The 14931-nt window shown below is 43.0% G+C and overlaps 1 protein-coding gene across 1 annotated transcript in view; it reads right to left on the bottom strand.

The window, feature by feature from the left end:
• LOC126176438 (myb-like protein AA) overlaps positions 1-14931 on the bottom strand; it is a 271565-nt gene that overhangs the window by 79591 nt on the left and 177043 nt on the right. The window contains exon 2 of the mRNA XM_049923595.1: positions 1397-2605. Coding sequence (XP_049779552.1) covers positions 1397-1744 — 348 coding nt within the window. The 5' untranslated portion in view covers positions 1745-2605. The remainder of the gene's footprint in view (positions 1-1396; positions 2606-14931) is intronic.

Genomic DNA, 14931 nt, shown 5'->3' with positions numbered 1-14931 from the left:
AGTCGTCGTTGCTCCCGTTCTTGCATGAACTTTTGCCGGCCGCAGCGATGTCGGAGATTAGATATTTTACCGGATTCCTGATATTCACGGTACACTTGTGAGATGGTCGTAAGGAAAAATCCTCACGTCATCGTTGCCTCGGAGATTCTGGGTCCCATCGGTCGTGCGCCGACTATATCACCACGGTCGAACTCACTTAAATCTTGATAAACAGCCATTGTAGCTGTGTAACCGATTGTGACGGTACGTCACATAAATATTGACGTTTTTAGCGGTTGTAAATCGTAGTTTACGTATTTTATGAATACAATTAGTGTAAAACGTATAGTTAATGTTCTTGAAACAACTGATATGCAGGGATAGCATCTTTATTTAATGTCTAAGAAAATGAAAAAGGATCGAAAGAGACGCGATTGTACGACCGAGGAGGAAGGACGTATTTTGTGGTACACGCACTGTTTTGTTTCACTATATGGAAGGCAGCCATTGAGCGGCTACACATATTTTATGTAAGTTATTCGTATTTATTGCTAAAATAAACTTGTTATTATTATTACAAAATGAATTTCTTTGTAATAGTTGTCACCTCAAATGCTCGCAGTGGCTAATTATTTTTAATAAGCGTTTTTTCAGTAGTTTGCGCTGCGAGAAGCTCATCTTCCGATGCAGCCTCTGGTCGGCCATTACGCGCCGAAGTATTAATTTATTTTTCAGTGTTAACAGTAACTGTAAATGCGAGAGATTTCGTTATAAGAACCTTTTTAAATTGCAACAGATAATTAATTTACGTTAAAGTTCATGTTTTTAAACTGTACAGATTCCATGAGTTCGGTAAGTTTTATCTTGGCCGCTCCACGGCAACGATCGAAATTCTCTCAAGCCTTGCTTTGCAATCAATAAATAGAAATTAACAAAATTACATTCAATTCAGTTAATGGCAACTATATTTTAGTCATCACGTTCAAAATCTAAAGTTGGTACATGAATAACTGAGGCCCTTCAAGAACCCGTTTCATATTTACTTATGCACGTAAGTAAAAGTGACAAGAAAAGACAATATCCCTGAGAGAAAGAAGCATGCTGATAAATTAAAAATAAAAATATATATGTAATTTTTTTGTATGTGACGTAACGAATCCCACTTCAGAGGACGTCACACGATCTAAGAACTGAGCCAGACAGCTGTTGTCTTATATTGGCTTTACTGACCGCAGCGCCGTATTTTGCCTGTTTACATACGACGCATGCCTATACCAGTTTCTTTGGCGCTTCAGTGTATAACCTCTGTAATAATATCTAAAAGGATGGCTATAACACTAGGACCAAACACTGTCTGCACATTAGTACAGAAAGGAGTGAAAAACAAGGGAGTAGGGAGGAGGAGCAAGTGGCTCACCTGTTGCTGGTGGTGCGGCGCGCCGGCGGCGTGGGCGTGCGGGGGCAGCGGCGGCGGCAGCGCCTGCGGCTGGTAGCCGCTGCCCGTGCTCAGGATGGAGTTGCTGCGCGTGCTGCCGTCGATGTAGGACATCTGCTGGGACACGCGGCTCCAGAAGTCGCGGCTCGACGAGCTGCCGCTGCGCTCATTGCGCACGCCACCGCCGCCGTTGTTGTTGTTGTTGACGCCGTGGTGCTGGTGGTGGTTGCTGTTGTTGTTGTTGTTGTTGTTGTTGTGGCCGTCCCTGCCCATGAAGTTCGTCCAGTTGCCGAGCGACAGCAGTGACTTGCGGCCCTGCGGTGAAGCCATCTCCTGGGGGGGACTACCGAGTTCCCCCTGCTCACTACGTCGGAAACGCGTGTCCTGTCGGGTCGGTCTCCGAAAAATATAGTCGCGAGACGACGTCTACTTTGGCAGTAAACCTCTTAACAAAATATTCCGGACACAAATTCTCTAGACACTACGACGTCAAATAAATACTTTATTTTTCCCCCTCTTTAAAAATAGACACAAGTGACCCTCTAAACTCCAAAAAGTAGCTCCGCTAGCCCTTTTGTGAACTGCACGTAACGGAGCTTTAGGTCACCGATCTGACGTTTATGCGGAAAAATAGAGAAGTATATCTTGTACGTTTTCTCACGAAGAATATATCACACAAAATTTGAAACATTTACCACAACGATATATTAAACACCGATACTAATATTTCACAAATTTATAGATGTATACATATATATATATATTTATATTTATATTTATATTTATATATTTTATAGTACAAAATATGTAAAGTGCGTAAATTTACCCTTTCTTTGGATGGTACGTTAGCGGTTTTGTATGAAAATTGCGCAGAGAAAGTATTTACCTCGCTCCTGATGTGTCACACGACAAGTACCAACGAAAAAAAAAGTAAAAAAAAAGTGTTCAGCTCACTTAGCCGACGCCGGTGGCGAAGAAGGCAAGGCAGAATGGACACACGGTAGCGGGCATCGTTCCTAAACGTTCGAGTCGCCGTGCAGCTCGCTACACAAGGGGCGCAGAGGCAGTCCGCTTGCCGGGTGGGGCGTCGCGACGCTCGCAGACGCAGACGAGGCGGCGATGCCGTGGCGTCGGCCGGCAGTCATCTTGCGGCGTCGCGCTGGCGGCCGCACCCGCACCGGCTCCAGCTCCCTGCAACAACACCGCCGACGTTCACTACGTGGCTGCCGGACCTCAGATGTAGTCGTAAGAGGGCTGAGTCGGCAGCCCATTAAAAAGTAAACACAGATCAAGCACGAAAACAGGAAGAAGGTGTACTCAACCGCGAAAAAAAAAGCAATATAGAAACAGAGAACTGCCGAAGCACAACAAGTCCAACATAAAGAATCAAATGAGCTTGTGGCATTGCTGGGCGGGAGGCCCCGTCCGGTTAAGTTCGGCCGCGAAATGCAAGTCTTATTATAGTTGACGCCACATTGGACGACTAGCGTGCCGGTCATGAGGCTGAAATGATGATGAGGACAACACAACACGCAGTCCGCAAGCGGAGAAAAATCTCCAACCCGACCGGGAATCAAACCTGAGCCCGCTGCATGGGAGACAAGCACGTTACCACTTTTTTTTTTAAAATCTCATTTTGTTCGTTATAGTTCGTTGGAATTGTTCGTGGCGGACGTCCTCTAACGCCCGTTGAAGATCATTATTGAGCCATTTACTCAGTTTATTTTTTATTTTATTTTTTTGTTACAGAGGGCAGCTAACCCTCTGACCGGACACGCTGAGCTACCGTGCCGCTCCACTCAGCTAAGCAGGTGGAAAGTACAACACACAGCAATGCGGAAAACGCACTGCGTCGTGGTTAAGTGGTAACGGTACTAGACTGCAAAGCGGGCGAATCTTCTTCACAGCGCTCTCGTCCCAACGTTTTTCTTTTCTTCAAATTTATGTCTATGGCGTGGTATAACGTCCGTTTGTAAAAGAGGGATGTAAGGAAGGGACGCATAATGAAAGCTGATTCTACGCAACTACTTTATTAGCTGCCGAAAGGAAGTAGCTTTCGAATGGAAACCGCAAAAGTTTGATGTCAAGGCGACAAGTTTAAATGGTTCAAATGGCTCTGAGCAGTATGGGACTTAACTTCTGAGGTCACCAGTCACCTAGAACTTAGAACTACTTAAACCTAACTAACCTAAGTACATCACACACATCCGTGCCCGAGGCAGGATTCGAACATGCGACCGTAGCAGCAGCGCGGTTCCAGACTAAAGCTCCTAGAACCGCGCGGTCACAGCAGCCGGCTATGTTTTATTAAGGCTCGGCTTCTGTATCCATAAAGGTTAACTCTAAAGCACCTGAAGAGTTGACTTGACAGTCACGAATGTGCTAGTAAAGTTCGTCTCGGTAGCTGCGCGGTCAGTACGGCGAATTGCTAAGGCGGCCGGGTTCGACTCCTGGCCGGGTCGGAGATTTTCTCCACTCGGGGACTGACTGTGTGCTGTCCTTACGTCCGTATCCCCATAACTGACATTCCACTATTGAGATGGATGTATGGGCACTTCCCGAAAGCCAATAAATTTCAAAAAAATAGTTTCGAACCAGCCTTGTTAGGGCAGCTGTGGCGGTTATTTAGTCATTCGAATGGATTTCTGCGGCTGTGGTTGGTCCACTCACCAAGTGACTTCGTTGCCGGTCTGTTAAGACCCCTTTTTCTCAGGAACGGATAGAGATATCAAGTTGAAATTTACCTCCCATACTAATGTGTATGGTCCCTTCGCGCTGCAGAAAGTCTAAGTTTCTAAGTCAATAAAATCAAAAGATACCATCATTTATGTCATATATTTTTATACTTCCAAACTCAGCCTTCAAAACCTATAGGTTACTTTCTGTCGAATTAAAATAAAAAAATCCGGCAAGAAGCGATGTTTCACTGTAAGAGTAAAGGGAAGAAATTGTGAATTTATAATTATGTTACATTTTTGCCATTTGTTATCCGTTTGTCTGTTTGTCCGTCTGTTAAGACCCCTTTCTTCTTAGGAAAGTGTAGAGGAATTATCTTGAAATTGATGTCAAATACTAAGTTCTATGGTCTCTTGACGGGGTCAATAATTTAAGCTTGTAAGTCAATGCAATTGCCGGTCGGAGTGGCCGAGCGGTTCTAGGCGCTCAGTCAGGAATTGCGCTGCTGCTACGGTCGCATGTTTGAATCCTGCCTCGGGCATGGATGTGTGTGATGTCCTTAGGTTAGTTAGGTTTAAGTAGTTCTAAGTTCTAGGGGACTGATGACCTCAGCAGTTAAGTCCCATAGTGCTCAGAGCCATTTGAACCATCAACGCAGTCAAAATAACGACCATGTGTGTCACATATCCTAATATAAACTCTCTCATCAAAGCGTATAGAACAATCTATAAACAATTGGGGCCTGGTGGTCTAGCAGTCGCTTACAAAGAATGTCCGCGGACCGGCCGTGGCAAATTGTCGACGGTTACTAAAGATGGTGCTCTAGATGGTGCACCAGAAGCTGGAATACTTTAAGCTCTATGTGGCGTCGAAACTGAATCACGTGGCGCAGGTCGTCCCCATATCGGAGGTGATAGATCACAGACTTCAGACGGCCTTCTGTTATTTCCTATACACGGGACACGTATTTAAAGTACGTTACGACGTTCTCACCCTGTCCCAGCGTGATGGGATTGATTTACGTCCGGGCACGGTCAGCTGCTCTCTATATGAGCAATATGTGGAAACGATAGACAAGTCAACACGCCTGCCTCACAAGTCATCTACTGGAGGTCCTGACGCCGGTCTCTCACGTCCCGCATGTCGTGACACAAATCTCCCATGTATCGACATTCTTTCTCGAGTACAGCAATGTGATCTCCTCGGATATCCCCACAACACACCAAGCGAAGGCAAAAGATTTTTACACCACGTTTCTGCGGCCGGTTCCGCGTAATGCGTTAGAAACCAAGTACCCAACTAATTGGGCACACCGTCACTTTCTGTCCACCACCGTGAGCGCGATGTAATATCAAGCCACCGGAAAAAAACTACGAGGCACTCGCTCCACGCTATCGCATTAAGGGACTCACCCCTTTGCTCCGACTGTCGCCTGCTGGATACCGATGAATATCGCTTCACGTGTGTGCCGTCGTCCGGCGCTTGGCGACTGACACAGATCTTAGCTTGTTACCACGGCGTCACACCTGAAGTGACTGAACCTCGTACGCTCCTCTGTCCGGATGACTATTACTTTCCACTCACAAAATATGGTGCGATTACACGATTCAAGCGAGCGACCATTGATTATGTCTTCGGTGAAGGGTGAAATCTGAGTTTCATTAGTCCACCGGTGGTATGTGCAAAAAGCTCTGAACGCCCTCAAACGCACACTCAGGTACTGTACGATCTTCGTAAATTACTTACGCAGTGCTTTCGGTAACCTCCCGCCCTCCTTAGTTGGGGAAAGCCAGGCTCAGTTTGACGTTCCGCGGAGCATCACGTTGAAGACAGAAAGTCCGGAATCGTAAGCAGTGAGGAAGTAAAGAGATTGGATGATGACCAACTGACAACCTCAGCTGCCGACAGGTGTTGTTGATATACCTCGATGTGGACAGCTGAAAATGTGTGCCCCAACCGGGACTCGAACCCGGGATCTCCTGCTTACATGGCAGACACTCTATCCATCCGATCCACCGAGGACACAGATGAAGAGCGCGACTGCAGGGACTTATCCCTTGCACGCCTCCCGTGAGACTCACATTCCCAACTGTCCACAATTCTACATATGTATTGTACCTTATAGACATTCGAGGTACATCAACAACACCTGTCGGCAGCTGAGGTTGTCAGTTAGTCATCATTTATTCCATGGAAAAGCTGCACGGTCATCAACAGTAACTGTTCTTTCGAGAACAAGTTACTGTCTTCGTATATAAAGAGATTGGCTTATTCATAAAAAGCTGCATTCACTGAGACATTACCAAAGCGGAATGAGTCTTCATAAATATTTTTACACGACATTGTTGGAGATAGAACACGTCAATGGCAATGTGCAAGAAAAATCCAGTTACACCATTTCTTGAAGAAAGACTTTTTTAGTTGAAGTTGCACAATTAATATACAAATTTTATTTTTGTTTATCGTTTGAATAACATTTCTTTTGTAATATATGTTTTGTAGAATTTTCATCTGCACACATTTACTAATTGTAAGTATGTAAAAAACTGTAGAATCATAGATCCTATCATCTTGGGAGCATTTTTGGGATAATTAGGGGCAGCGTCTGAGGAGAGAGGGTTAATTTACTTATGCTAGGCTAAATATTGGTGGTGCCAAGCACGGATAGTTTTTATTTTTTATTTTTTTCATTTTATTTTAAGCTTAAATTTACTTATATGAGTAGATAGTTAAGCTGTAAAAAACACAAAAAATGTTGGTAGAGCGGTAAAGCTTGTGCCTGGAAGTTTAGAGGTCGCGGGATCGAATCTCGAGGCAAACATATTTTTCAGTCCTCATTTTAATCAAGCCATCCCCTCCTAACGACGTGAGGCGTCTCCAGAAACAATTAATGATTCGAATCTCAAGTTAAGAACTGGCGTCCAATGGAAAGATCTTCGTGAGGCCATTCAGTGATTATTATGCTGTCTTACGGCATCGTGACAGCAAAGTGTCGAAATGGTGCAGGAACTATGAAGCAGGTCGTCAGACCTTCATGATACCTGGGAAGGAAGTGAGTGTTAGACGATGATACTGTTGAGGGACTGCATCAGGCGATTCGAGTAAATCATCTATGAACGGCAGTTCAGAACAGGCGAAGAGGAATGTTTTGATCAGGCACTGTCATCCATGACAATGCTCAGCCATGCACTGCAGCTGCAACGAAGGCGCTCCTGGATTTTGATGGAGAGTGTTCGATCACCCACCGTACAGCCCGGGATCCCTCTGTTTTTCATCTCTTCACTCACACGAACCGTTGGCTATGAGAACAGCAGTTTGGTAAAGACAATGAGCCGTAGACCAGCATAGAGAATTAGCGGAAAGCACAGGCGGCTGCCTTCTATGACGAGTTTATTGAAAAAGTTGGTACCGCGATGCAACAAAAGCATAAGTCGGAGCGGAGACTATGTAGAGAAGTTGCTGGAAGGTGTAGCTAAATGTTGCAAATAATACATTTTCACCGTCGTTTTCATTTCGCGATCTATCGGACCTTATAAAAGAATTAGCAATCATATACCCGCATGTCAGCAGGATGTAAACCACCGGAAATAAGCTATAAATCCAATATCCACAATGTACTGTTTCTGTATTAGCCATGAACCAGCGGAAGTCTTAGCAAAGCATGCGAATAATAAAAAAGTGCTATGTTTTTATATTGTAAAATATACAGCGTATTTGAAGGTCCTTGTATCAAACATAAGGGGGTGATAGATCACCCTTACGGAACAACCACTGTTGGAGACAAAATGTTTCTTGACAGTCTGCCGTAACGCGACGCATTCTGTAGTATTTTCTGGTCCCTGAATGAGTACATTTCACTGAACGAACAGCGTCTACTAACCAGGTATGCTGCATGCTAATTAGAAACAACACGAAAACCTTAAGAATGAGTGTCTCTAAGTGGAGAAAGAGATTTTAGAAGCAAATCAGTAACTTTAATTTTGCTGAGCCTACCACGGAGCAGATGACTGGATTATAAGCAACACATAAGACATAAGAGTGCTACAGAGTACCTATCTGGCCAACCACCTCTCAGGGACACAACACATACAAAACAATACGTAGGTTCGCCAGAAAGCGTCAGAGAACATTTTGTCTTTAACAACAATTGTTGTCCATGACAAGATCTATCACTCCTAAACGTTTGATGCATATTAAAATAACGCAAATCATTTCAGTCTCTCTGGTGTGTAAATTTTCTGATATGACGAAGAAGATACGTGTATAATATATTCAATATAATTTCCTGTCTCAGTTGTTTATCGAAAGGGATTTTTTATCTGGAAGAGAATGAAGTAGGGCCGTAAATGTTGTCTGTGATCGATACATAAATTTATACGTGGAACACAAATGTTAGAATTATACGATACTGCAACAACTGAGGCGTTTTCTCGTTTAAAAGAAAAAAGAAAAGAAAATATTTTTTCAATTAATGGTCCTTAAATCTGATACACCCCTTCCTTTTTTTCCTATTGCAGGTTATAGTGTAGGACGTTGTGTAGAAAAATGAGGAAAAGTGAAGCTAATCTTCTTATGCCCACTTAACACTGAAGGCGCTTCTGAGAACTTAACCTTTTCTTGCAGGCATCATTTCAAGATTCAGTAACAATAGTCATTGTATCCATATTACCAAGTAAATTTGTTATATTGCGGGACCACACAGCCAATATATACAATCGTTTTTTATTTGAAGGTGCATCTTTTAACATTAGCAGTAAACGATAAAATTGAAAGTAGTTACCTTTCCATAACTGTACAATAGCGTTAAGAAATCGATATAAAAATAATACACAATTCAATGAAAAAGCTATGGTGTAAGACTGTCTTTCCACATTCTCTTCGTATTGCTGATCAAAGCTGCGTAGTATAACATATAGATACAGATTATATGGCTGATGTATGGGACTGGTCTGGAGCCGAAGCGAAAATCTACAATCCCTGCATCTCGTCTCATAACGTAATCGGAAGTTATTGGTAATACTAACCCGGTCGTTACAGTGAAAGACAAGAATGAGCCTATTAATAATGTGATATTATTACGCATGACCAATATTTCGTTGTTCTCTTTCGAATCTGATTGTCACTGAGTACGCTGTATCGTGACCATTCTTCGTCCAAATACTGCTCAGTAGTTGGTTGCCCAGGTGACGAGACAAAATTTGCAGGGCAGACTGCGAGTTTCTCTGCGCTAAACAAACGACAGCTCGCAAGATGTAGACAAAATTAAAAAATGAAGCACAGATTGCCAATTCCCTTTTAAATTTCAAAAATGTAAAATCGTGCGTTTCACAAAGCGAAAAATAAAAAAAAACTTATGACTACGATGTGAATGACTCACAAATGGCATCAGTCAAGTCACACACAGAAACCTGAATGTAACGATTTGTGATGTCAATGGAATTATTACTTACGCTCAGTCGCAGGTACAGCAGGTTGTAGACTATCATTCATTGATATGATACTGGGACATTGCAATGTGTGTACAGAGAAGATTGCTTACAAAACACTCGTCGGACCAATCCTAAAATACTGATCAAGTGTGTGGGATCCGTACCAAATAAGACTATCAGAAGATACTGAATGTATGGTTACCGGTACGTTTGGCACATTAGAGAGCGTCACGGGCATGGCAGAAAACCTGAAGTGCAAGACCCTTGAAGGTATATGCCAATTATTACGAGAAAGCCTACTTAAAAATTGTCGCGCTCATGGAGACCGCGAAGGCAGGATCAGACTAATTACCGAGCGTACAGAGCGACTTAAACAATAATTCTTCCCGCTAACGTAATGTACTGTATAAGAAAATAGTAAATATAGATATTTATGAGCTCTATCCTCTTCTGGGGTACTGCTGCGCGGTCTGGGATTATAGCTAGATATTATTGACGGAGGACGTCAAATAGTTCCAAGAAGGACTGCTCGTTTTGTAATATCGTGAAAAAGGGGAGGGATTGTTGTCACAGATATGATACGCGGATTGGGGTGAGTCTGTGGTGCTTCAAGGTTGCGAGTCTTTTTCTACGGACCTTAGGCTGGTGGAACGACGCTCTGTTGTATCTCGCAATGTGCTCAGCGGGCATCTACAATCAACTTGAAAGAACTCAAGTTTCCTGCATCGGCTGTTATTTGTTAACTCTCCTTGCTCTCCTGTCTTCGCCGTACTCTTCAGGTCCACATAATTTCTGCTTCCCTTGAAGGCGCCTGTCATCTTGTATAGCCTCCTTCCTCTCAATCTCCCCCGACGAATTAGACCTTCCAGAGCGCCTGTTAACAGGCACTCCCGTCTCATCATATGTCCCATCTAGTTGTTCTTCCTTTCTCTTATAACCTGCAGCAGTCTTTTCTTCTCACCAACACTTTACAACACTCTTTCGTTGCTCACTCTTTCCATACAGCTTATCCTCTCCGTTCTCCTCCACATCCACAGCTTAAATGCTTCTAGCCTTATCTATGTTTCTCACCCACAGAGTTTCACACACTTGACAAGTCTTTTCCTCAGACCTTTATGTAGTTGGCCACACAATAACTTCCTCTTTTTAAAGAATAAAAAACAATTAATAATTAAACAATGATAATCAAATAATTGTTTAAATAAAATAAATTATTAATATAACATATTTTTAAATCAGACAAAAGTTACACAACAATTTCTCGTAGCCCTTTACAGATTCATAACCCCATAAAGATAGTCCTGAAAATTTCAGATTGTGAATTTTTGATAGCTGTGAAAATAATTGTGAGATTATATTGCACATGCAATACGTAATTGATACAGGAATAGTTCACCTTCCTACTATTCCACCACTTACTAACTGATCCATGAATAGTCCACCCCCTTCTATTATTTATTGCATGCGCTCCACGTTTTTCATTTTAAATTTTATAAGTGTTTTCATAGCTACTACAAATTCACAGTCACAAATTTTCAGTGCTGCCTGTATGGGGTTAGGAATCTGTACGGCGCTAGGAGATATTATTGTATACTTCTTAGTCCGATTTTAAAACTTGGTGTATTAACAATTCATTGTTATTTAAATAATTAATTTCTGCTTTTCGGTCACAAATGTGTGAAATTTTTCAGTCGATATCAATCATTTTGAGGAGATTACAACAGAGACACGTGATAAATTTCAAATTTATTTCAGTTTCTCTTCACCTGCCTCAAACAACATATTGCTTTCTCCTACGTATATCTCTCGAAAATATCGTGGCGGTAAAAAGCTGAGAGATCTGAGTTCACCCGGAAGCTTACCAGCCATCGTTCTTCCTGCAAAGGATTCAAGACTGGAACAGGAAAAGACGGGAATGACAATGGTACACAAAGTACACTCCGTCACACGCCAGACAAGAAAGCCAGTTAATACTGCATTGTCAGCTCTGAGCTACGCTTAAAATTTCAAGTCACTAGCTCATCGAGAAGTTAATTTAAAATCAATTGCAAATTTTTTACGCAATAGAAACACACACAAGAAAGCGATCTAGCAAAAACGTGGTCAAATGGTTTGTTACATTACCACGCTTGAAACTTTTTTTAGTATAAAGCGTAGCACATAACCACGTCATTTACTATAGTCTGGAAGTACTGAACTCTGTGCAGCGAGACCTCGCGGCAAACAAGTCAAAGGTAAACCTGTGTGGACAGGTGTGCTCAACGAATTAAAGCTACACACAAAGCACACATGCTACAGCGCTCCTTGTGGCAATCAACGTTAACTCGGCCGCCAGAACATTAACAACAGCCCAACGAGTTAACATCAGGCTTGGTAATTCCCGGGTTTAATTAAGTCTGTAGACACCGACGTATCCTAATAATTTCTGTTTATACGAAGTGAAACTATTATTAAAAACTTATGGTGGAATATCATTCTTTTGGTGTGCAGTACACCTTTTTACGATGATGACATGGTCTTCCACGTCCAAAAAATGCTGAAAGAGCAATATGAAAGAGTGCAAGCAGAGAATGTGCTACTAAAGAAGTATATAACGCAGCTCAATGTGCGACACGAAAGAACAATAGCGCAGTTAGAGACATGATTTGCTGGTTTGGAAAAAAGACTGTGTAATTCAGCTTCTGATACCCAGTATGTTAAATAGTGTAAAAGTAGCCGTTCTATTGAAGGAGCTTTTGGAATTTCAAGCTAGTGGTAAAGTATCACAATATTTTCAGCAAATAAGAAAATTTGCTCTGAGTCTACATTTTGCCAAGGCTTATACAACGATGAGCGAAAACATGCTACCTATTACGACGGCAATAATCTCAAACCAAACCCTAGTAAATCTCAAGTATCCGCCTTCCATCTTAGGAACAAACAAGCCAAACGGAAACTCCGAGTCATGTGGCAAGGGGAAGAGCTGAAACATACAAACAGCCCGAAATACCTGGGAGTAACATTGGACAGAGCACTTACTTTTAAGCAGCACTGTCACAACACTAAAAAAAAGGTCTGTGCGAGGAACAACATACTGTGGAAGCTAACAGGTTCATCGTGGGGAGCTCAACCACATGTTTTGCGCACCACGGGTCTTGTGCTGAGTATCTCAGCAGCGGGATATGCGGCGCCAGTTTGGAGGAACTCTGCTCACACTAATCAAGTTGACGTCGCCGTAAACGAAACTGTACGTATTGCCGCAGGATGCCTCAAACCAACTCCCACAGACATCATTTATCCCATCATAGGCATAGCACCACCCACTATCCGCAGACAAGTAGCCGCCGAGATCGAAAGATCAAAACAAAAGAATGATCCTCGACACCCGATGCATATTCACCGAAAACAACGTGTCCGGCTGAAATCCCGCAGGAGTTTCACTGAAACTACTGAAGAGCTCGCCACCAAGCCCGTCGCAAGGCGGCTATCTCTTTGGGAAGAAATGGTGCCACACTCCACAATGGAACTACTTGAGGAGGGACCTGCAGGATTTAAACTACCTTTTACAACTCGGAGGTCATTAAACCGGCTGCGCACTGGAGTAACTGGGTGCAAATCAAACCTATTTAAATGGGGCTACAGTGATAGCGATAGGTGTGAATGCGGAGCAATACAGGACTTGGACCACCTACTGCTTTGCCCAGATATGTCTATAACATGCACTAAAGATGATATTTTCAAAGTCAATGACAAAGCAAACTACGTTGCTAATTACTGGGAAGTAAAGATATAATTGGTGCATCCGGATACGGAAGAAGAAGAAGCGAAAACATTATGACCACCTGCTTAATAGCTTGTCTGAACGTCTTTGGGACGAAATACATGACTGGTTCTGTGTATTAGGAATTGGACAGTTTGTTGGTAGTTTTGTGGAGGTATATGGAATTACATGTCTACGCGCAGGTCATGTAAATCGTGCAAGTAACGGGCCGATGATTTGTATACGCCCTGATGGAGCCCCGTAGCTACCCAGATGGGTTCCAGAATATTAATTGGGGAGACGTCAAAGTGAATTCACTATCATGCTCTTCAAACCACTGTAGCACGGTTCTGGATCCGGGACACGGACAATTATACTGCTGAAATATGATATCGCTCTCGGGGAAGACACCAAGTACTAAAGGATGCAGGTGGCTTGGAGCTATCAGCGTGTCTTCGGCTACTCTCATAGTTCCCATTCAAGTGCAAGAGGATCCCAGAGAATAAGATTGCTACCACCAGCCTGCGTCCGCAGTGCGCTACACGTTTCGAGCCACCGTTCTTCTCGATGACGGCGTTTATGGAGACGACCATCAAACTAGTATAGCAAAAATGTGATTCATCAGGAGACGTTTCCATTGATCGACAGTCGAATCCCGTCCCCAATGCAGTCGTCACTGACAACTTTGTTGGGTCAACATGTGGACACATACGGGTGATCTGCTGCGGAGCTCCTTGTTCAACAATGTACGATGTGCTCCGAAACACATGTACATGCACCGGCATTGTGCTCTTTCGGCAGAGATGCCTTAGATGACCATCTGTCCTAATTCACAGGGCAGACAGGCTTTCGAATCCCACGTTCTGTGAAGAGTTGTGGACGTCCAGCCGTTTATCGCCTAGTTGTAGTTTCACTGTCCTTCTACCTCTTTCCGTAGATGGTCACGACGGTAGCGTGTGAACATTCGACCAGCTTCACCGTTTTCGAGATACTCGTTCACAGGTTCTGCGTAATAATGCTCTGCCTTTGTCAAAGTCGCTTATCTTAGTGGATTTTCCCATTTTGCAGCCCATAGCTCCGCCAGGGTGATTCCCCTTCCGTGTCTGCGCCGCTTATACAGGGTGGTCCATTGATCGTGATCGGGCCAAATATCTCACGAAATAAGCGTCAAACGAAAAAACTACAAAGTACGAAACTTGTCTAGCTTGAAGGGGAAAACCAGATGGTGCTCTGTCTGGCCCGCTAGATGGCGCTGCCATAGGTCAAACGGATATCAAGTGCGTTTTTTTAAATAGGAACCCCCATTTTTATTACATATGCGTGTAGTACGTAAAGAAATATGAATGTTTTAGTTAGACCACTTTTTTCGCTTTGTCATAGATAGCGCTGTAATAGTCACAAACATATGGCTCACAATTTTAGACGAACAGTTGGTAACAGGTAGGTTTTTTAAATTAAAATACAGAACGTAGGTACGTTTGAACATTTTATTTCGGTTGTTCCAATGTGATACTTGTGCCTTTGTGAACATATCATTTCTGAGAACGGATGCTGTTACAGCGTGATTACCTGTAAATACCACATTAATGCAATAAATGCTCAAAATGATGTCCGTCATCCTCAATGCATTTGGCAATACGTGTAACGACATTCTTCTCAACAGCGAGTAGTTC

This window comes from Schistocerca cancellata, chromosome 3 (assembly GCF_023864275.1).
Source record: "Schistocerca cancellata isolate TAMUIC-IGC-003103 chromosome 3, iqSchCanc2.1, whole genome shotgun sequence".
Classification (NCBI taxonomy): Eukaryota; Metazoa; Arthropoda; class Insecta; order Orthoptera; family Acrididae; genus Schistocerca; species Schistocerca cancellata.
Note: the sequence above shows the minus strand (reverse complement) of the source record. Positions and strands in the feature narration are given on the sequence as shown.